Source organism: Ursus maritimus, unplaced genomic scaffold (genome assembly GCF_017311325.1).
Source record: "Ursus maritimus isolate PB19 unplaced genomic scaffold, ASM1731132v1 scaffold_11, whole genome shotgun sequence".
Lineage (NCBI taxonomy): Eukaryota > Metazoa > Chordata > Mammalia > Carnivora > Ursidae > Ursus > Ursus maritimus.
The window spans coordinates 24,770,471-24,793,399 of record NW_024423453.1 but is presented as its reverse complement, the minus strand read 5'-3'; the positions used below and the strand labels follow the sequence as shown (position 1 = coordinate 24,793,399).

The window sequence follows — 22,929 nt, the reverse complement described above, 5'->3', positions numbered from 1 at the left end:
GTCTTTTTTTCCTTTTTAAGACACCCAAAAATTTTTACAAAGAATATTTACAAGTATGCTTTTTATGAATAATGCAGTCTTTATCCAAATTTTGGTTGAAATATAGCTATTGGCATAAATATGAAACTTAGACCACTTGATGACAAACTAACTCACTTTTCTAGTACGTGTAAAACATACCATTAAATATCCAACACAAGTAATATTGGAATCTAGGTTAGGATTCTGTCTAATAGCAACATATAAAGAGGAAAAAAAAAAGGCTTACTTAGTACAACATTTTTACAGACAGTAACAATAAGTTTTCCTCAGAATACAGACATCTAGTTCCTCATAGCGTCACGATTAACTTTACTATAATATGCAGTATGAACTGGTCCTCAAAAAGTACAATCAGTACCTTAAAAAATAAAGAAACGGACCAAAATTAATTACGTCACTTATCTGTTTCTCAAAAAACACTATATTCTCATGTTTAACAGCATCTGATAATGAAGTAGCCATTAGTTAAATAATCATGCTCTGTTCCTCCTCTGGTAATTGACAGATATAATTAAAAATTAAATTAAATTAAAAATATAATGCTTCTATATGAGATATATATATGTGCACAAATGTATCCATACAACAGAATCATGAAATAGAACACAGAAAATATGTTTACAATCACTTGTTGAATTCAATGACTTAAAAGCTGTCATTGATAATTTTTTCTGTGACTGATAATTTAATAACACTCTACAGATTATGGAAATTTTGTTGAAATTAAGTTCACATATAATCTTTTCAATCTTCACAGTTAAAAGAAAACTATCTCTAGGAGGAAGAAAACGGTATGTGCCTAGCTATAATGTACAAGTATAATGTTATATAATGTATCGATGAAAGATTCAGAAATAAAACCCTGATTTTTATCTGTGAAAATTGCTAGTTTATAATTTGGCTTTATCCATGTCCTTTTGTATGTAATTACACTTGGGATTCAATGTTTTCAAATCCTCTATACTCTCCTCACCTAAATTAATGTAAGTGATTGGGGGCCACTAATGCAGTAATTAGGGAGTCTTACTAGACTTTGATATAAAACTTCCAAGATTTTTATTATACTTTGGGAAACATTAAATTGACTCCCATTATGCTGTGTTTAGTCCTAATTTGATAATATTATTTAATCTTGAACAATGAACCTCACAGTCCAAAACAGTTTCCAAATTATATTGTCTAAATGATGCTATCTAATTCCTATTAAAAGGACTTTAGAAGACACAGGCTCACCCAAAAAACGTCTGGCACATTGAGTATTGAATAATGTTTAATGATATTTATAAGCAAGTGAATTTGTATATTCCAGACTTCTTCACAATATCTTTATATCTTAATGCATTTAAATTTTGACCCATACATCTTCAATATGATGAGGCAGGAAAAAAATCCCAAGTAGATAATCCTTTTCATTGAATAATTCTATTTATATTTTAATTGATAATCTTCCTTTGTTAGGCTCACATGACGGACAAGTGCTTATATGGATTTACTTCCAATGTACAAAATAAGAAAGAGGATGGAAATGATCTGTAATATAAAATGAGGTATATAAATAATATTAATATGCTAAATGTTAGCTCAATAAAAAGCAAAGTATGCATGAAATAAACTGCTTTAAACAGTAGATGGAGACTAATATACTAAGGAGTGTAAATATTGAATAGATATAAACTACTTTTATCAATTAAGTCTTCTCTACGTACCCTTAAATATATTTTTTTATTTAGCTACGTAGCTGTCCATTCAAAAATAAAATTAATAACATGCAAATAAATAATTCCTACATGGGAATTATATAAGAAAAATAAGTGACTATACTAGATGAAAATTTATATCTATTAGCTTTATAAAGAAGTAAAAGATAAGACCTAAACTATGAAAGCTGCTAGCAAATAAAATACATCAAAGAAAGATTATCTCAAAGATCTGGTAAGAAAGGGGAGTATTTAAAATTCTAAGAGAGTTAATAAGTATGAAACAAATTTAACACCTTTTTAGAATATAAGTTCTTAGAATGAATCAAAAGGAGTTTAAAGTCTCAGAGTACTGAAAAACTACAAAAGCACCTTGGTTACGTGCATATCAATATTTTGAATGAGTTCACGATCTACTTCCCCTTAGAAAAACTTGTAGGAAATAGCACGAGAGAGGTATAACTAATTTAAAACATATTTTAAAAATTGGAAGAAAAGAAAGTTTGCCTAGGGATTAAAAACAAAACAAAACTGTGTGTAGATGCGTGTGTAAATGAAAGTATAACGACAGCATTAAAGATTATTTGGGTACTTTAAAAACATTCATTCAGCCATTCATTCCCTTTTTTATCACATAATTATTAGCACTTATAATACGCATAGCTGGATAATGAGTCTAAATACGCCAAGAGAGTATTAGATACTAACCAGTTCCAATGCACCCAAAGGCACAAATTTTAAATGACATGTGATAAGTCACTGAGAAGCACGGATGTCTGAATAAATGAAAAACAAATTGCCTACAGAAATTGCCAGATGTATAGATGTAAAATGAACATTCACCTCGGAAGGATTTTTATAGCTTTCACTTGAAGTCCTATTAATTGGGGTGGGCCATTACTGACCAACTACAGAAGAAATAAGATAATGTGATAATATCTCAGTTATCTGAAGTTACAGGAAGGTTCCAGGCAGCTACTGGATCAGCTAACTGGAGTAATGATACAAATTGTGAATAGATGACCATTTTTCAAAGAAGTTAAAATATCGTAAAATTCAGTGAACATTACATCTAACAGAAGACATACAGAGAATATGAACTGGGATGGGTTTTTTTTCTGGCCTTGAGTTATTCATTTCCTGCTTACAGAGTTGAGGTAAGTAAACTATTTTGATTATGAGAGATCAATTCTTAATTACTAAACAAAGGAATTTAATGAAAAACAGAAGGACTGATGTGATTCAAAGACCAGAGATTTGTCACAAAGGTTTAAACTAAAAAAGTGAGAAAGTTAGGTTCACAAATCTAGAGCTATTTTTATAAAGAAGAGTGAGAGAAGCAAAAGCCTCAGAAATAGGATATTATAAAAAAGTAACACAACTTGGAGAAAAAGGGAACAGAAATTAACATATGTACTAGAAAAAAATATCCTGAAAAAGATGTCCATTCATTTAGTGATGTACGGACCTATGAGACAGAAATGTTAAAAAGGCCATGTATAATATGCTTATTTATGGACTTTATTATTTGACAAACTGATGCTATGTTTATGACATTACAGGAATATAGAAATCCCAGAGAAAACATATAGAAGGATTCATAAATACGAGGGTGATGTGTACCAATAAGAAAAGTTGTTTTATTTTGAATCTTATGTATGTTCTTACCACACTATTGAGTTCAACAAATTACGAAAACTCACAGAAGGCAGATTGAGATAATGAAGGGATTGAAAGAGATGTGTCTAAACAAAACATGCTCTACAATTTTAATCAACTGAAAACTTGAAGTGCACCATAGAAATAACATAGATGCCCAAAAGAATTTTCTCAAAATGAGGTTTACTGAAAAAAGTCTAGGTAAAGTGTCAGCAATTTTTCAAATGGAATGTTTCAAAGTTCTGACATCTTTTCTTGTGTTAAGACTGAGTTGAATCGAAGTTTCAAAAGGACTCAAAAAGTAGGCAAAAAATAAAATTAGGTCAGGAGACAACAAGTAATTTTTTGGCATACATGGACTAGTCTAAATGTTGTGTAATGTGAACACATGATAGACTATGATATTTCAATAAAAGGTTCCCTACAGTCCTATGAGTCTAGAAAATTTCATGGATTTAGGGTTTAAAAAATTATTATGTCAGGGTATTTTTTCATTTCACTCAATATAATTTATTATTGTATATGACCCTTTAAATAAATGAAAGAAAGATTTTCACAAATATATTTTAGATGGAATTTCATTGGTTGTCTTTTGACTGTTGTTAATTCTTAGGCATTGATTATGCTTATTGACAAGAAATCAATGAGTTTCCAAATAATGAATACTTACAATTTTACTACTGTACTGTTTATACTGATTCAAACCAAAAGATATGCTTGTTTACTGACAAAAGTCATAAGCAATGATGTGAAAGCCAAAATCATAAGCAAGAGTGATTGCAAAAGTAATATTAAAGATATTGTTTTAACTATTGGGTTTTTATATGATCTTAATCATATAGCTTTTATCAATTATATTCTTGAATTTAAACTATTTTTTGCTCCTTATTTGCTGAGACTATCCAGATTGTTTTCTGTATAATGTTGTGTCATTTGAAAGACTTATTTTAAATAAGATGTCTATAATACTAAAGAAATTCTTGAATTCTTCACGATAAAATGTGGTGTTATTTTTAAATTCCAGGTAATAATTTTTTTTTTACGTTTCATTTTAATAAGTGTCAAAAACAGTGATTAATTTTTATCAAAAGTTAAGGTGATATTTTAGTATTTTTTATTTCTCTGAAAAAGGTAAAGCTACACTAAAATTCATTAGCATTTTAAGATAAATCTAAACACTGAGTATTGAATACAACCACCTTCTACATGTTTAAATTTATTTCTTCAATCTGTCAGTGTATCCCTTTGGTTTTTATCATAGTAGGAACAAACTACAGCATTATAACAAAAATAAGAGCAAGCAAGTTCATAAAGTGCTCATGACTAATGAGTATGAATAGACATTTTCTAAATTATTCCTAATTTAAAAAATAACTTCCATTTCATTAAGTGCATCATGCATACTCTTCATGGATCTTTTCTTACACATTAAAAAAAAAAGGAAATATAGTTGTATTTGGGCATTTAAAAAAAACACAAACTACTTTTTTTTTAACGTGCATACACGTACTTTTGTGTAGAAGAAGGTTTCTTGCGATTTTGAATTCTAAATTTAGCAATCAGAAGTATAGAAATGGGAAGTTCTTGGGTATAGACGATGATCTCATTTGTATTATTAAGCATATTACCATTTCCTGATCATTTTATAAATGACAATGGTAGCTTCATTAGGCTTTATTTTTAGAGCTCTACAGAAATAACTAAATATACAGCTACTTTCTTAACATTAAATAAACATTATGTTCACTACAGAACTAAATGCATGTTCAGCAAAAGAAAACTACTACCCCAATAATTATTTAAAACATTCTGATTAAAAACAAGTTATAGGTGCCAAGTTTTTAGTTTAATTATTAAGGGACATGCTTTTCAATTTAGAAGATGAGAATATTTCCATTCCTGATGATAAATAATACAAGTATTAACAACTATCATCATGTGAATTTGGAGAGCAAAATCGTTAGGAATGTTTTTTATTTGTAGTTTATACTATCAAGTTAACCATAAAATCGACTATGTCTATTAAATCAGAACCATGATGTAATTTTAAAGATAATTGTGTGAGTCTAAGATAACATTAAACACCAGAAGTTGAAGTTCTATGAAGAACTAAGGAAAATATAAGTAAAAACGACTAAATACTTATATTTCTGCTTATTTTTCACCCAGGTCACACTTCATCCCAAACCCTAAATTTTGAATGGTGTGAGCTGGCTAACACAGGGAAAAAAATAGTTTTTAAAAACTAATTTATTCTACTATTTCTGAGTAATAGGCAAACAAATCTTAATTTTCTTAATTAAATAATATATGCATTCTTTGATCTCCAGCAACACATGTAACTATTTCAGGCTATTTTAAATCACTAATGTATGTAGATATGTGAGCTAAACTTTGGGACTTTAGCATCCAAATTTCATCATAGTTATTATGTTAGATATTTCAAAGTACTTCCCTTAAGTATATGTGCTTTCCTTGTATTTTTTAACTTCAAAAGATAAAGCAAAACAAGTATCAGTAGTTTATAGACAGGAGCAATTATTTGGTTCTGAAATGCTAAAATACTTAATCATTTGTGGGGTAATGGTATTTCCAAGTAATTTGAAACAGTTTAATCATTGTTGCCATCCCAATGTATGTATCCAATGGCAGATCTATTTCTTTACCCATAGGACACTTGCCCACTCTTATTACCAATGTCTACAGTAGTAGTCTTGTCCTCAATGCATTCAATCCATGACTTTCATATTTATATGCATAAGAGTTAACACATATGTTCTTCTAGTTTTTTTCTTTCCTTTCAGTATTTTTTCTATTTCCCTCCCATTCCATAAATCATAAAAGAAATGAATAATCTGCAATCTGTCTCATTTTTGCTCCTAGCTTATGATTCCATGATTTTTTTCATACCAGGAGATGAAAGAAAGAAAACATCATATACGTTGGATTTGCCATAAAAGATAAAAGTTATCTTTTGAATTTTTATGAGTTTCATCCTTATCAAACATTAGTTTATATGATTTGACCAAACTATTGAGTTGTCAGTGGTATTTACCCATTAACTAAAAGGAAAAGATAACTATTATAGCAGAGCATATAGGATAACTTCATTACCAAGGTCCTCAAAGGAAATAACACTACAGAATCTCTAAGCATTTTTATTTTCACAGTGGTTGTATAAAATAACCCACTTAGAGAATATGGTCCCAATATTGAAAGAGCTGAGTACAATTTTCAATGTCTCCATGTTAGAAGAACATATTGTTTTAAGTAAATGAAGAATATTGCTTTATTTATATGTTTCCATCACATAGTTCCTCTGATTCTGATCAGAGACTTACTCCATATGAACATATTACTAAATTGCGTTGAATGGTCAAAGTGATGGCTGCACTGATTTCCTAATTTAGCCTAAAATGTTTAATGTCACAGTGGAAGAAGGATGATTATGCGATAATGCTGGCATCAATAAAAAAATGAAATCTCCCAGTGACTCAAGTGTCAAGAGATGTTTTTCCATCTTAATTAAGCCCTTCAAAACACATGGAAATCAAGTAAGCAAGAGAGCAATATCCAAAGGAAATATGAAGCACATTTGAAAAATGTTTTCAACATCAAAAGTTATGTTTGATTGTTGTCAACAACCATGTCCTAACACAGGAACCTGTCTTCCTGTTAAGTATATTCATTTTCCGTAGTAAAGTGCTGCCTGAATCCAAGAGTCACTTTTATCTTTGTTTCTGAAAACAACCTGAACTCTATTTTTACTAAGAAGAATGACATGTTGAACTTATTCCCTCAAAGGGAATACTTTGATAAAGCCTTTTATGTAATACTTACTCAAATATGGTGGTTTGTAAGGCGCTCGTGTATTAGACAGCAGTCCATCCAGCTCCTTCCTCTCCAGAGTGCTGTGAAGGGCCTTCTCTTTGCCAAAGGTGGAGAAAGACCTCTCCGCCCCAGGCTGGGCTTCTGGAGTTTCAAACACCTCGGTGTCTGGAACAGAGTCCATGCCAGGAACATGCAGATTGCTGCGATAATCAGCAGCCTGACGTCCATCGGCGGGGACAAAAGAAGGCATCCAGCACCGATCTGAGTGGCCCAGCGCTTTGCATTCCTCAGTGCAGTTGGAGAAGAGATCCATACCTGTAAGCAGAAAAAAGAGAAACTACAGATTCAGGTTTCACTAATGTGAAACATTACAGGTAGCATAAAGAGTGCTGGGTAAATGTGTTTTGCCAAAGTTTTCTTGCCTTAACCTCACAGGAACCAAAAATGTCTTCGTACTATTTTCCAAAGGATTAGACTTCTAGCAAAGAGGACCCTGAGGAAGATGTTTCTAAATTTCTCACAGTATTGGGGGAAAATTCTGGCTCTAAATTATTTAAATAACTAGGGGATGGTGAATAGAAAAAGAATGAATATTTTTTAAAATCTCTGGTGAAATTCATACAGAGAAAAATGCAAAGTGTAAAGCCTTTATAATCCATAATCTCTAATGATGATAAGGCATCCGACATTTTTCTTCTTAGAGACAAAAACATCAGAACTATGTGAAGCACAAATGATGATATTTAGATTATGAAATCTGGACATGAAATAGAAAGTGAAATTCAACAGAAATACAGCACACATATTGATAAGTTGATAAATAACAAGAACGAAACATTTCAGGAGTGGCCAAGAGCATGCTTTCTCAGGTTCTCAGAAAATGACCCTAAAAGGTATGTTTCAATGACACTCTGGTAGCCCATATTACTACAAGCCACTTATCATTTACCACTGCAGACAAAACCCGAACAAATGACTGTGATTAGGGAAACCAAGGTAATCAAGTGTAATGTGAGTCAGCTGCAGATACTATTGACAAATACCTTATTAGATGTTCACATTGGAAAACACTTGTCCTAGTCAACACAGAACAGTTTCCCTACTAATCTGAGAATACTAAGATTTCAAATGACATCTTCAAGTTTCATTGTCTCCCACAGATTGACAAGATCATTTAACACTATCTGACTTATGACGCAAGAAAGTTCAGTTTCTTAAGCAAAGCAGAACAATTTTTGAGCATGATAGAATACTTCTTGGTACTCATTTTGATAACTACCCCTACTCAGAAAAACAAGTGCATAAACCTAAATCACATTTTAATACATTTCTAAACATACTAACACATTTGTTGTGCATGTTTTTAAACAGGATCAATTTAAATAATTTGAGTATGATCGTTCTGTATAAAAGAAACTTTCGAATGCGTGAGTATGAATTCCTGTTTTTAATTGACAGACTAATATTTATTTAATGAACCCATCTGATTGTTTCTTCTTATAAATACCATGAGTGATTTGAACTCTTGAGTCAGTTTTAGTTTATAAATTCCTGATGGCATTTGTGTCACAAACTGCTTTACTTGTTTGTGTGTAAATGTTAACATCTGTATGTATAAAATACAGAAAAGATTTCTTCGGAGTATTAATCTTCTAGATTACCCGCAAGTATTTTGGAGTTCAGAACAGTTAATTATGTAAATTATGTTTAAAGAAATGAAACAAAGCTTCTTATCATATATTAATCTCACTTTATGACTTTTTTATTTTAAATTAAACTATGTATAATGTTGAGTCTGACTTCGATTATAATGTTCCATTGATAATTGTCATGCATAAGCCTGGAAATAAATTACTGATCAGTGAACCGTTGAGGAACTTAAACGTGAGCTGAAACCAGGATAAGGAACCAGACTAAGAAAGCATGTAAAACGTGTCAATGTTTTTCTAGACACCAAAGTAGCTCAGTTTTTTTATCCTATTTCTTCAAGAAGAGATGTAGAAAGAAAAAGAGTTAGGGAAGGAAAATGTCCCTGATACACATTGACATATGAGGTAGGTAGAGCCATAGAACCACAGAGATTTATGTTTTGAATACTGTACTAGAAATGCTTCCTATTTGCAGTGTGATAGAGAAGAAAAGATTTTTTTTGATAGATGTAACTACTGTTAAAATTCAAATTATTATGAGCAATCATTTGTTTGAAAATTAAATTCAAGGTATTAAATTTAAAGTTGGTGGAATTAATTCAAATATTAAGATCAAACTGTATTATTAGACCCTAATAAAGATGGGTATATAATGCAAAATTTGGAATTAATGCAATTTTCCTCATATGACTGATAAGTATCATTTTAAATATACTACATGAGACCATTAATAATCTTTCACATCTTTTCGAGCACCTGTACCCCAGGAGTCTCATATTTTTAAATATGATCATCTCTCTCATAGAAAAAATTTAATAAACTAGTCTCTCAACATTATTAAGATGTTGTCTGATTATGTTAGTAGGTACTTTCAATAGTACTTGTTTTTATAGATAGTGTATACTCAATTGTGCCCATTTTCTTTTCTTCAAGTTAATGGTTTTCTGGTTTTCCACTTCCTTAGTTATTAGAGGCTAGTTAAAATTCCCTCAGATGATGTAATCAAGTTCTCATCAGTTGAGAACCTGTACAGAAAATATATCATGTGCATAACAGGAAAAATGAGAAATATGATAAAGTTTTTGTTGGAAGAACAATTTTACCTGACAGAAGGAAGAGAGCCCTTATAAATAATGTTCTTACTAAATTTATGAACTAGTCCTTTTAAAGTGTGATTCCCATAGTACGAACACAGAGCTTTACATAACCAGAAAGAGAGAGATGGTGCCACAAATTGTGCACGAATATATTTCACAAGTTTTACTGATAAAGCAAGTGTACCAATTTCTCACGAGGAAAAAAATATCATAGAGACAAAATTAAAAGAAAAATAACAAATAGTACATCAATAAATTTCAAATCCTTTGCCTTTTAGATATATAGTTTGAGAACCAGATAAATATTCCTATTACCATTCCTCACTTCAGGGAGTCACTAAAAGACTAGCAGTATTTACCTTTTTTCATTTATCTCCAGTCCCATTAAATATATTATTTAATGACCAAATAAACAGAAGTATATTTAAGTTTTGTTGTGATAAATAACTACATAATACACAGGAGTGCCAGGTGTTATAGGGCAGGTGACATATTACAATGTATGCCTTTCACACTGCTCTTAGAATTTTTTAATAGCTCAAATTAAAGGCCCAAGAGAAAATAAATTTAACCTGATTTTTAGTTTTTCTTATTCAAATGCCCTTACTATAGAACCTGTGATACTTGTACAGCAGAAAAATACAGGCCGAACCTCAGTTTTGAAGTTCTGCTATTTACTAAGAAATATTTCAATATACATATATACATATATACATGTATATGTATATACATATATATATGTATATATGTATATACATGTTATTTGAAATTTCTTTTCCTAGTTATTTATTTTTCCAACTTCTCAGAAATAATCTGTTCTACAAGGCATGACAGCTGACGTGATAGACTGCCTGTTATGCAAAGATATATTTAGACAAATTTTTAAATACATATTTTTTAACCAGCAAGTAACTTGTTCCTTATAGTCAGAGGCAGTGATATCACCACTGAGAACAACTTGTGATTTCAAAAATATTATAATTGTATTCAATTTGTGCTGTTTTCTGATGAATGTAATAATACAAAGTTATGGGTACATGTCTTCCTCATGCACCAAGGCTTCATAAAAATGTTTAATTTTTCATAACATGATAAATTAATTTTAAAGAAAATCAATACTTAATTTTTTGAAGAAATTTCCAGTCCTCCTTTAACCGCTTAGCACCAAAAAATGGAGAGATATTAATAACAACCACTAAAGTTGCTATAATTTTTAGAAAAACATAGCTCATAGGCAGATATTTATCAATATGACTCACTCATGAAAAAATCAAAACATGTACATTAAAATTTCTCCTTATCATTCAAAATGTTTATATTTTTCTCCATTTTCTCTAATATTTTGTCATATATTTTTCCAATTATAAATCTTTCTGTAACATCAATTTGTAGCTCAGATTTTCACCAGAAACCTGAGTAAGCTTTTGCAAACAAATGTAAATTCACTTTATGTATAAGTCCGGATGTTTATCTGCAAGTATCTAAATTCTTACTGGAGGTGGGAGAGGGAAATTTGTACTTATGATAAATCAAAAATTGTCTTATTGATATTGCAGTAGTTGTGCAACGGCCAGACACATTTCATGCTATACTTTATCTACTAGTTTGAAGATACTGACAATTCAAATCACTTTATTTTTTTTATGTATAGCTAAATTTTGACCACATATCATGTATCAATCTCAATAATTAGTTAAAAATAAACACACTTAGAAGCTAAGTTTCCTTGTAACTGAAAGAAAAATTAACAAGAAGGAGCCACTTGACAATTTTCAGGTAAACCATAACAAGTAACATTAACAGAATCACTTATTATTCTTCAGTATATATTTTAAGGAGACACAATTATTAAAAAATGAATTGATAATTCCAGGAGTATGAATATTGCAAGGATTTAATAACTGAGGCAAAAAAATTCTTACAAATAAATATATCTCCTCAGATGTACCTGTAATAATGTTAAAACGTTTAAGAATATACAACTAAAATTTTTGTGTCAGTATTGCAAATCAGAAAAAAAAATCTTTTAATCTAATGATATACTAAACAAAATTGAAACTATATTTCTTTTAAGTACACTTTGACTTTTTTTTTGGCTATTTGAGCTGCGATTAATCAGATTTTCCTCTTGTGATGGTTTATACATATATTTACCACATCTCCCTGGACTTCTGCCATACCTAACTAATACATCAATAGTGCACTGAAAAAAACGGAAAGCACCTTGACAAGGCTATAGAAAGAAAATGCCACAGAGCAGTGGTCAAGCCGAAGAATTTCACACATGGAGCCAGGTGCAGTAGAAAACTGAAAAAGCTTATGTGATTCTCTGTGCAGCTGCCTCCGTGTTTAAAGCCCTTCTATGAACAAGATTGGTGACTGCAAATGGCTTAGAAAGGAGAAAGGCAGGGGGGGTAGGGAAGAAAGAACAAAAAAGAAAACTATTCATAGAAGAATAAATAGAAGGCATATCTAAATAAATAAATACAAAGTAATGTTAACATAGAAAAAGAAACTGAGAATAAATAAAAAGTTAGGAAGTTTAAACAGGTGAAGCACTAAGCTCAATAGTGTACATAATGGAATATGTAATGAGGTACAGACTAAAGGACAGGATTCAGAGTTTACGTCTTTCTAGTACTATTTTTCCTTGATAATCTGGTGTTCTCCCCCTAAAAACTGGCTGAGTAAGATTTGCTTATTGGTATGAATTTTTTCCAAATCATAAACCTGGAAATAGATGTGCTGTGAATATTTCCTAAATATTACTAAATTGGATGATCATCAATACCCGACTTTACAAGAAAATAAAACAGATGTACTTATTCACCTGAAATGGGTTTAACTTTTAGGAACTATTACAGCTACTTGCTATAAAGTTTACGGTACACAACATCAGTATGAACTGGAGAAAGTCATTAAGTAAATGCATTTCAATTCTCTGCATTTAGGGTTTTATACTTAAAAAGAAAACACTTCAAAATCATTCTTACAATAAAATTAGACATATTAAATCTGATTGCAATTCAGCACACAAAGGTGAGATTACTTCTTAATACAAGTGTGTCATTACAATTCTAAAACAGCAATTATTGTGCTTGGTATGTTGTGGCTGCCCTAGAACTGCCAATGAAATACAAAAATAAATTAATTCTGTAATACTTTTCATGTTTAAGAAAGTAAAGATAGGGGGAAAAATTTTGCCATTGATAAAGAAAAATACAAACTGCCTTGTTTTTTAAAAATGTTTTCCAGAACACAATTTGGCATTTTAATTTTCCTTTTAATGCTTTGACATCTCAAATAATTTGAAAGAAACATTACCAAAATGGCAACATTGAGTCCCTCAGAAATAAAATAGCTACTGGGAAGGCAGGTTGATAAGAATCTATTCCCATCCATCTTCCAAATTTAGCACTTTTTGCAGATGTTTATTCGTTTCTCTTTCTTTGGTTAGGTTATTATAGCTCATTATGTCTGAGGGACTAAACTAATTGAAATGTTCATTGAGACTGGAGTGCTACAGAAAAAAACAAAGCAGGGGTGGGGGAGTGGGAAAAGGATAAATTGCACCCAAGGAAACATGCAGCAGATACTGTTTTAATATTAAACATTTTGTTTTAGAAGTTTAAAAAGGCTAACTTGAATTAGAAACCCTGGAAAATGAATAGGAATGAGCAATTCTAAACGTACAGCTTTTAAAAGATAACAATAAATCATATGCCATATATAGGCCAAAAATGAAAGGGACTTTGTACTCAAATATAAACTTCTGGCAAGATCTGGTTTGTTGTCAGGTTCCCAGACACTAAATAGATGCTCTGTTCACTTAGCGTGAAGGCCCGCAAGGGGCAGGGACCTCCGGGGATTCTTGGCAGTTCTCAAGTCTCATTAGGTCTGCATATTAATGACTTGCAGCAATATAAAGAGACCCTTGAGCAGCCTTTTCCCCCTCCTCTTGCCTGTGTTTCCCAAGGCTAAGGCAGCCTCAGACACAGCACACATTAGCCAAGTGAGAGGCTTGCAGTAACCACTGCTGCCAGGCGACCATGGGGCGGGTACTGCCCTTTGACACACTGTCTCAGCACCATTCAGAGGTCCACCCAGTGTGTTAAGGAATGCGTGCTCTCTAGGACCAAGGTTACCTTGAAAATGAAGACTCTATCACTCTGTGGTTCCATCATTAATCAAAATAAAGCTCAAAATCAAGTGAACAGAGTTGAATCTAGAGATGGCCCAATGATGGAATTTTTTTTTAAGTTACAAAGGTTAATTTGCCTTTCCATTTCTTTACATGTCAGAAAAACACAAAGCTCAATCAAAAAAGAAAAAGTAAAAAAAAAAAAAATCAACAAGGACACATCTTAGTTGAAATGCAAATGAAGTAGAAAGAATATCCAACCCTTGTGAAATCATTTTCATTATTATAAGGTATATATTTTATTTTTAAAAGTGTTTTCTTTAAGGATTAGTAAACAGAGTTATCAGCATCCTATAAAACTTAACAGTTAAATTTATATAGAAAAAAAGTAAAGGTAAACAATGTAAAATATATGTATCACATTGCAACCCCATCAGTGGTTATTATTAACCTCATATACAAATATACATGGGGTTCAACTTTTGACATGTCATGGACCCTATTGAAAATATGAGAAAACCTAGGATGCTTGAGAAAATACACATTATCAAATGTTTACTAATGACCTGAAGCCTAAGAACCCAGCATTGGAAATCCTGCTTTCAGCCTATTCATGACTTTTAATCACCTTTCCTACTTTGATTCAATACTCAGTGGCTTGCAAAATGCATTGCTTGTGAAAGGAAGAAATCTGGATTCTAGTTCCCAATCATCCACTTATTCTCTGTGACTTTGTGCAGGTCAATCAATTTCATTCATCTTCAGTTACCTCATCCATAAACAAGCCTAATAATACCTTAATTGACTGAAGACTGAGGCCTGGAGCAGGTGAGAAATCTATAGGTTTTTGTATGCGATATAATTGCACTAAAGAATGTTATATAAGGAAGAAATAGCTCATATTCTATCATATTTCATAACGAATCTCTAGCTTTACCCAAAGGAACACTAAATTTTTATAATCCTCTTTGAATACACAATTATCAACGTAGGATGACACCATTTTCTTGTGGACTTACCAACATCGAACCTACAGAAAATTACCCAGGACATCATTCTTTCTAGATTTACTTTTAACAACAACAACAACAACAAACTATAAAAGTCACCATTGCCCTTTGAACACACTTACCAGCTGACTGGCCGCGGTTGGTGGCATCATGATCACTATCTCCCTGTTCACTGTCTCCATGACCACTGTCCTTAGAGCTTACTATGTCAGCTTCCTGGAATGCAGAACTAGAAGTACAAAAACGTGAATATTAGAATAAAAAAGGTGAAGAAACACAGAAAACATTCTTCTGCCACCACATGGTCACCAATGGTGCTGCAGATTCATAGATGTCTCAATTGGCTTTATTTCTGCAGAAAGGTAGTTTTCATCACCTTAAGCCTAATTCTTTAAAACTGAGCACAGCAGTCAGTTTGAACCTTTTAGGCATGTCACTTTGGTCATTATTCTATGATCAGAGTTATGTATATGTTTATATCATTTTCATAAAAGAAAGTATATATTCACCCGGAATAGGGAGATTATCAGAAGCAGTGTAGGAGTATAAATTGATAAAATATTCAAATATATTCAGTAAGTTGTATATAGATGAAATATACCCATATTTTTAATGTATTGTCTAGGAACCCCAACATAATCGGTATTTACATTCTGATCTAGCTGGAGATGCTTTATACGTCTTCTATTTTAATATTGGATAATACACCTAATTCCTAATTTTAGTAGGTAGTAAATTGTCCACACACCAAGCTAGGGGGGGAAAAAAAGAGTCCATACCTGTTAACTCGGCGAGGTCTGTCAACTAGATAGCTGAGCTCTGCTCGCTGGTGTTTAGTCTAGAAAAAAAATAAATAAATCAAGAGCATTTGAACGCTAAGGGCTTAACTAGTAGTCTTCTTTTGAGGTTAGGAATTGAGTCTAGTTTAAGTAATTGTGTACAGTTTTATGAATTTTCAAGCCGTCCTAAGACCTCACCCTAGGGATTGCTGTTTAAGGGAAGGGCAATACGTAGAGACACTTCAGTCTAGATTTGCAATGAAGGATTAAAAAATTGCAAAAATAAAAAGCCAATTCTAAACGTGTATGTGTGTGTGTGTGTGCGCGCACAATTAAGGAGAGAATGCAAATGACCTCATAGCTAGGGCTCATAAACTATTGTCCCTCATAGAGTCAACCTAGGTACACTCTGCAGTCCTTCTTTCAGTGGCCTAAAAAAGTGTTTAGGTGCATACTGGTTGACACAAGAAAAACAGCACGCTCAATAAGCAAAAAGTTTGGATATTTTATGGAATTATTTTGTTGTTTATTTTCAAAATGTGCTTAAGATACAAATGAGCTATACAAGTATTCATGAAAGTCAATTAATAATATCTAAGACTCAAATAAATAAAATAACCTGCCAAGAAAGGAATCATAATTCCCCCCCCCCCAAATTTTTCCCCCTCCAAGCGCCCTCTGCATTCTCCTCCCCACCTCCACCATCCACACACCCTTTCTGGTCCAAACTTTCTTGTACATAAATCAACTCTGTTCTCCCCCTCCCTCCCTCCTTCCAACTTTGCCACTTCTCCATCTTTTAAAAAGAAATCGGAATTGACAAGCCAAATTCTTTGAAAAAGAAAGCCAACAGCAGTGATTTGTCAAGAACAGTGGCAAAAGGTGATTTTTCGCTAAAAGATATATTTAAGGTAACAATTGTTTAAGCCTTTCGTTAGTTTACGCTTACAGGGGCTTGTGCCAAAGCAACTTCATTCAAATTCACACTGTGTGGGCGTTGGGCTTCAAGAGCGTCTGTAAATGCTGTCCAGAGCAGAACTGAAGGCTTTTCTGCAACCCGAGTTCAGAGGAAAGGATCTGATAACTTATTCACTAAAACATGCATTCGAGTTTAGACAACTGTGCGAAGTTAAACAATCTATAGCTTACTTTTACACGCGACTGAAAGCATCGATAAACAAAGCAAACAGAATTAACTTTATTAATGCCTGGGACAAACGCAAAGAGAAAAAGACCTTTGCCAGTACCAGAAAGTCCCTCCATCGCAATTCCCTTGCTCCCCCGCGCACTTTTCCCTTTACCCTCAGATTTCTGGAAAGGGAAAGGACTGAGAAGGGGTTAGGATTTTAAAGGAACGATGTCAGAGGAAAGGGGGAGGGTCCAAGGTGGCAAAGCACCAGGGAGGAAATGAAAGTAAACGTGGAGGGGTGGAGAGCAGAAAATTAGAGACAACAGGAAGCTTAGGTTACATACGAAGGGGTAGGATAGCCTCCCCCCAATTCCTGCCCCCACAAAGATACAAATAAGTTAATATCCTAAATATAAATACACAGTGCACCAGAGATACAAGGGCCGGGCTAGAGGAGGCTTTCAGATGGAGGAGATGAGAGATGGTGGTCCTTTCGCTTCAGCCTTACCTCGTTGGACAAAATGCTTCCGTTGGAGATGATGTCGGGCTGCTGGTCTGTGTAGCCGGTGACGATGGCCCCACAGGGGTTGTGCTCAGTGTCCGTACTCCGGGAAGGGCTGCAGGGCTTAAGGAACATCAGGTCGGTCTTGGCGGACTCAGGGGTCAGGCAGACCTGGTAGCAGTAATTCTGGTTGTGGTGGTGGGAGCCGAAGCCCCCGGACTCCTCCACCGGCACTTGGGCCGGGTTACTGGGTACATTAGAGCTTTGCACCAGCATGATGTCCGACTTACTGAGTTTCTTCTTGCGCGCCCGGGCTTGGCGGCCGCAGCATGTCGAACCCCCGCTGCCACAGCAGCAGCAGCAGAGGCAGCAGTCGCTGGCTAGACACGTGTAGATGTTGAGCTTCTTCTCTTTTTGGCAACGCACCGCAAGCACGATCATGGCTAGCAGGAATATGAAGGACACCGAGCCCAGCGCAATGATGAGAATGAGGGTGAGGTCCAGCGAGGTCTCCCCGCCGCCGGAGCGGCTGGGGCGCTGATGCTCCCCTGACCCCCCGCTACCGCCCCCGCCCCCACCCTGGGGCTCCACAGCTCCATCCACCAGCTGCACCACCAGTGTGGCAGTGGAGGACAGGGGCGGCTGCCCGTGGTCGCGCACCTCTATCACCAGCTCGTAAGGCCGCTGGGGGTCGCGCTTGGCCGGCACCCGACGCGCCGTGCGGAGTTCCCCGGTGCGCCAGTCCATGCGGAAGAGGTTCATTTCGTTGCCCCTCACAATGCTGTAGGTGAGTCGGGCGTTCTCGCCATCGTCCGCGTCCACTGCGGCCACGCGGGTCAGCAGGTAACCCGGCTCCGCCGACCGGGGCAGCACCTCGCGCGCTGGAGTCCCGTTGCGCCCAGGTAGGGGCGCCACGATGGCAGGGGCATTGTCGTTCTGATCCACGATGAGGATGTTGACAGTGGCGTTACCAGCCAGAGCCTGGGGGCTGCCGGAGTCCCGAGCTTCCACTTGGAAGCTGAAGTCCTTGAGCTGCTCGTAGTCGAAGGAGCGCAGGGCGTACAAGTAGCCGTTCTCAGAGTTGATGGACACGTAAGTGAAGACGCTCATGCCCTGGATCTGGCACTCGAGGATAGAATAGGCTAGCTGGGCGTTGGCGCCCTCATCGCGGTCTGTGGCGCTCACCGCATAGATGTACGCGCCCGGCACGTTGTTCTCGGTCACATACACGTCGTAGACCGGCTGGCTAAACCGCGGTGCGTTGTCGTTCACATCTGACACTTGTACCTGGATCGACTTACTGGTGGAGAGCGCCGGCTCGCCCCGGTCCCGAGCCACCACTGTTAGGGTGTAGGAGTCTCCAGCCTCTCGGTCCAGGGGGGCCTCGGTCACGATGGTATAGTAGTTCTTGAAGGAAGACTTGAGGCGGAACGGCACATCCCCCAACAGCTCGCACTGCACCTGCCCATTTTCCTCTGAGTCGCGGTCGGTTACGCTGAACAGGGCCACCACCGTACCGGGCGCCGCGCCCTCGCTCACCGCCTCCTTCACAGTGCTGAAGCTGATCTCCGGCGCGTTGTCGTTAGCATCCAGTACTCGCACTAGCACCTTGCAGTGCGCTGGCACGGCGTTGGGGCCCAAGTCCTTGGCTTGTACGTATACTTGGTACACTGGGCTCTCTTCATAGTCTAGCTCGCCGCTCACCTCCAGCCGGCCGGTGCGCGGGGAGAGTCCAAAGAGCTCCCGCGCCCGGGGCGAAATGTGGCTGCTGAAGGAATACACGACTTCGCCATTCTGTCCCTCATCTGGGTCTGTGGCGTTGAGCTGGATTACGAGCGTGCCCGGTGGCGAGTTCTCAGGTAGGGACACAGTGTAGACGGGTTGGTCGAAGGCGGGGACATTGTCGTTGGAGTCCAGCACTCGGATGGTGAGTAGGGCAGTGCCGGTGCGCTGCTGTTGGGGGGGTAGGCCCCCTCCCCCGCCGCCTCCCCCTCCTTCTCCTCCTCCTCCCCCTCCTCCCCCGTCCACCGCGGTCAGCACGTAGCGGTGCACCGCTTGCTGCTCTCGGTCCAGCGGCTTCTCCAGCACCAGCTCGGCGAATCGGTTGCCATCCCCCTGGGTCTGCACGTCCAGGGAGAAGTAGCTGTTGGGGGTTATCTCGTAGTCGCGCAAGGAGTTGGTGCCCACGTCTGGGTCGAATGCGCTCTCCAGGGGGAAGCGTGTGCCCGGCGTGGCGCTCTCAGAGATTTCCACGGTCAGGTCCGGCTCTGGGAAGGAGGGGGGGTTGTCATTGATGTCCAGCACTTCGATCTCCACCCGGAACAGCTCGAGGGGGTTCTCCAGGAAGACCTCCAGGTGCAGGACGCAGGAGGGGCTCTGCTTGCAGATTTGCTCGCGGTCGATCTTCTCGTTCACGTACAGCACCCCGGTCTCCAGGTTGAGGTCCAAGTAAGGGGTCCGCGAGTTGGGCACCGTTTGAAACCTGCGAGCTGAAAGTTTTGTAATGTCCAAGCCCAGATCTTCAGCGATATTCCCCACGAAAGTGCCATGTTCCTGCTCCTCCTGCACTGTGTAGTGAAGCTGGGAAAAGACTCCTTCCACCATCCAGAGCAAGGCAAAGAATAATAGCACAATCATCTCCAAAGGGAAAGGAAGCAGCTTCCCGCAGCCAGCCAGCCACCCAATCACCTCCCCCACCACCACGAAAAAAAATCTTAAAAAAAAAAAAAAACAAATAAAAGTGAGCTATGTGGGGGGCTCCTGTGGCTTTCTGTCCTTAAAAATCTTATTCCTTTTGCTTCATTTTAGGGCTTCCCCCAATTCAGCCTCATTTTTCAATCTTAGCGCAGGAAGGGTGACAGGCGTCCCCTTTCCTCATCTGTAATCTTCCCACTGACCAATTAATAAAATAATAATACAATAGTCAGCGTCCTTTATTCCGACAGTCTTGGCGCAACGCGGCGCTGGCAAATCCCAAGGAGGAAATTTCGATATTTCAAGACTGTCCTCGGTTTGTCTTCTTGCTGATGGGAGGAGAAGGAGGAGGAGGAGAAAGAGGAGGAGGAGAAGGAGGAGGAGGTGGAAGAAGAGGAGGAGGAGGAGGAGGAGGAAGATGAAGAGGAAGAGGAGAAGGAAGAGGAGATGCTGCTGGCACCGCTGAACATGCCTCAATGTCAACGGCTGGCAAATGCAAAAGGGCTTAAAAACAGCAAGAGAATTTTGTGCCGGAAAAACATAGAACGGCTCTGCAGCATAAAACTTTCATTCTCTTCATTTCTCCGGATGGATGTTCTTCTTGGCATTTTCTCCTCTTTCGCTCTATTTGTATTTTTTGGTTTTCATAGTTTGGTTTCTCTCTGTCCTCATCTCCACCATCATTTGCCTCTCTATAAGTGTGATGAGCAGTTTCTTTTCTGCTGTTTTCTTCCCAAGCCTCTTTCCCTCTAACCTGTCTGTCTTCCTTCCAGTCTTTCCCTCCTCCTGCTTCAGCCTTAGAGCCTGTGATCTCGGCTGGCAGTTTCTGAGCTCCGAGCGCTCCGCTTTTCTGTTTTTGCGCAGCGCCCTCATTCTGCCAACCAATCGCTGAGGAGCACCACCCACTGAGCCACCGCTAATTGGCTAATCTGGCTGTCAAGCAGGTACGTCACTGGGCAGCCGGGAGGGGCGGGATGGAACCCAAGTCCGGGCGGGCTGCCGGGGTGAGTGTGAGTGTGAGAGTGAGAACAGCCCCGCAGGTCCCGAGGCGCTGGCTGGGGACTCTGCCGCGGAAAGTTCCCAGTCCCCAGTCGCAGGTAATGGAGAGGGAATAGAGAGGTTCCCCTGTTTGCATCAGCAAATGAGAAAACATAATAGCAACAGCAGCGGTATCCTCTCTCCGGAGCGGGGTTTCCAATGACGCTAACATTCTTTTTCCTTTAAGGTATTTTCCTTTACTACTGATCGTGGAAATAAATCACCGGAAAGGGGTAAAGTTGCAGAGGTGCCACTAACTGTAGGGGTTACCTAATTAAGGGACTCTGGCAGATATTGGCTGGACATTTTTAAAAGAAGAGATATAATACGGATTCTGTAAAACTAAGCGTGAGGGACTGAAGGATATTGTGTGGAAAGGAGTGAAGCAGTTGGAGTGTGGGGCGGAGGTGGGTCCTGAAAAGCCGAGGGATTCACGCCAGGAGATGTGGGCTGGCAGCTACTATAGATGTGCAGACGCGTTAGACTTGCCTCTTCCCTCTCTCAGTGTATATCCACGACATTCTTACCAAATAGATTAATTCCCTTGGGGACCTAGCTGTAACTGCGAGCGCTTTGATCAATGACTGAGGAGTTTCATTTGAGCACCGCCTTCAAGCACGCCAGCCTAACGTCCGACTCGCTGGCATGGGAGCATCGCTGGGCGCTGCAAGGCGCCTCGGATATCCCTGCGCCTCACTCGGCCAAGTGCTATGCTGCGGCGGCGCGCTCAGGCTATTTTCTGCTTTTTCTGACATTTGGAGATCCCTCTCCCCGCCCCCATGCTTAACTGGGGCACCGACTGTTGCCCAGTTTGAGGCAAGACCGCTGGATGACAACAGCGGGGCGGCCGAAAACACCCGCAGGGGTGAGGATGGGTAGGTGGTCAGGGGCCGAGCACATGCGGCGCCGGAGTCTGTGCCGCTGCGGCTATCAGCGAACGCGCTTGCACCCTTAACGGTGCTCGCATCCATCCTCCTTGGCCCGGCGCACAGGTCTGTGCAAGCCCCAACGGAGCCCCGAACCACACACCCCGACTTCGAAGGATGCGCTTGAAGAGCTCTGAGTGCCCACTGCCGTGACGCGGGGGCAAAGCATCGCATCCATGCATCCAGTCCTTGTGAAGTTAAAATACAGCGCGAACTCTTCAATGTTAGAGAGTGGAATGAATGTCAATTCTCCAAGAAAAAGATTTTTAAAGGCGTATTTTGTATATTAATTACTGGGCTGTAGGGGGTTGTTTATTCACGAAAGCCGCGCCTGTTCAGTTTTCTTCTTATGCCACAATATAGAATGGTCCCCTGCGGCTTCCTGGTAATGAATGACCCGAGAGTAACACCGTCACAACCTGCGAGAAAAGGAGAGCCCTTTCCCCAACCCCGAGGTACGTTGACATTTCTTCGTGGCAGGGAATTAAGGAGAGCGAGTGTCCACGGGAGTGATTACAGACTGAGGCATGGCTCTGTGAATCCCGCGAGTGCGTGTCTAGTGCCCTGGCGCCCCCACCCTTGGCTCTTTCATGGAGATGGGTCCTGCCTTTGAATGGTTAGAAGGAAAGGATGCCAGCAAAAATGGCTAATCCTTTTTCAGCTGCAGTAAATTGACTACTGGCCATAGCCAAGAGAAAACCGCTGCAGTTAAAATGATTTTAGCATCACGTCTAC

At 38.1% G+C, this 22,929-nt stretch overlaps 1 protein-coding gene across 1 annotated transcript; it reads right to left on the bottom strand.

The window, feature by feature from the left end:
• Positions 1-1,531: 1,531 nt before the first annotated feature.
• PCDH10 (protocadherin 10) lies at positions 1,532-20,527 on the bottom strand. The gene is made up of 5 exons (XM_040625941.1): positions 17,543-20,527; positions 15,906-15,964; positions 15,249-15,355; positions 7,239-7,544; positions 1,532-1,572 (listed from the first exon to the last, which is right to left on the bottom strand). The coding sequence occupies exons 1-5, from the start codon at positions 20,171-20,173 to the stop codon at positions 1,532-1,534; spliced, it is 3,144 nt and encodes a 1,047-aa protein (XP_040481875.1). The 5' UTR covers positions 20,174-20,527.
• Positions 20,528-22,929: the final 2,402 nt, after the last annotated feature.

Coding starts and splice junctions, on each gene's coding strand:
- PCDH10 (XM_040625941.1), bottom strand. CDS start 20,173: ATGATTGTGCTATTATTCTTTGCCTTGCTCTGGATGGTGGAAGGAGTC. Junction 15,356..15,905: donor AGACCTCGCCGAGTTAACAG/GTATGGACTCTT, acceptor TTGTACTTCTAG/TTCTGCATTCCAGGAAGCTG. Junction 7,545..15,248: donor CAACCGCGGCCAGTCAGCTG/GTAAGTGTGTTC, acceptor TTCTGCTTACAG/GTATGGATCTCTTCTCCAAC.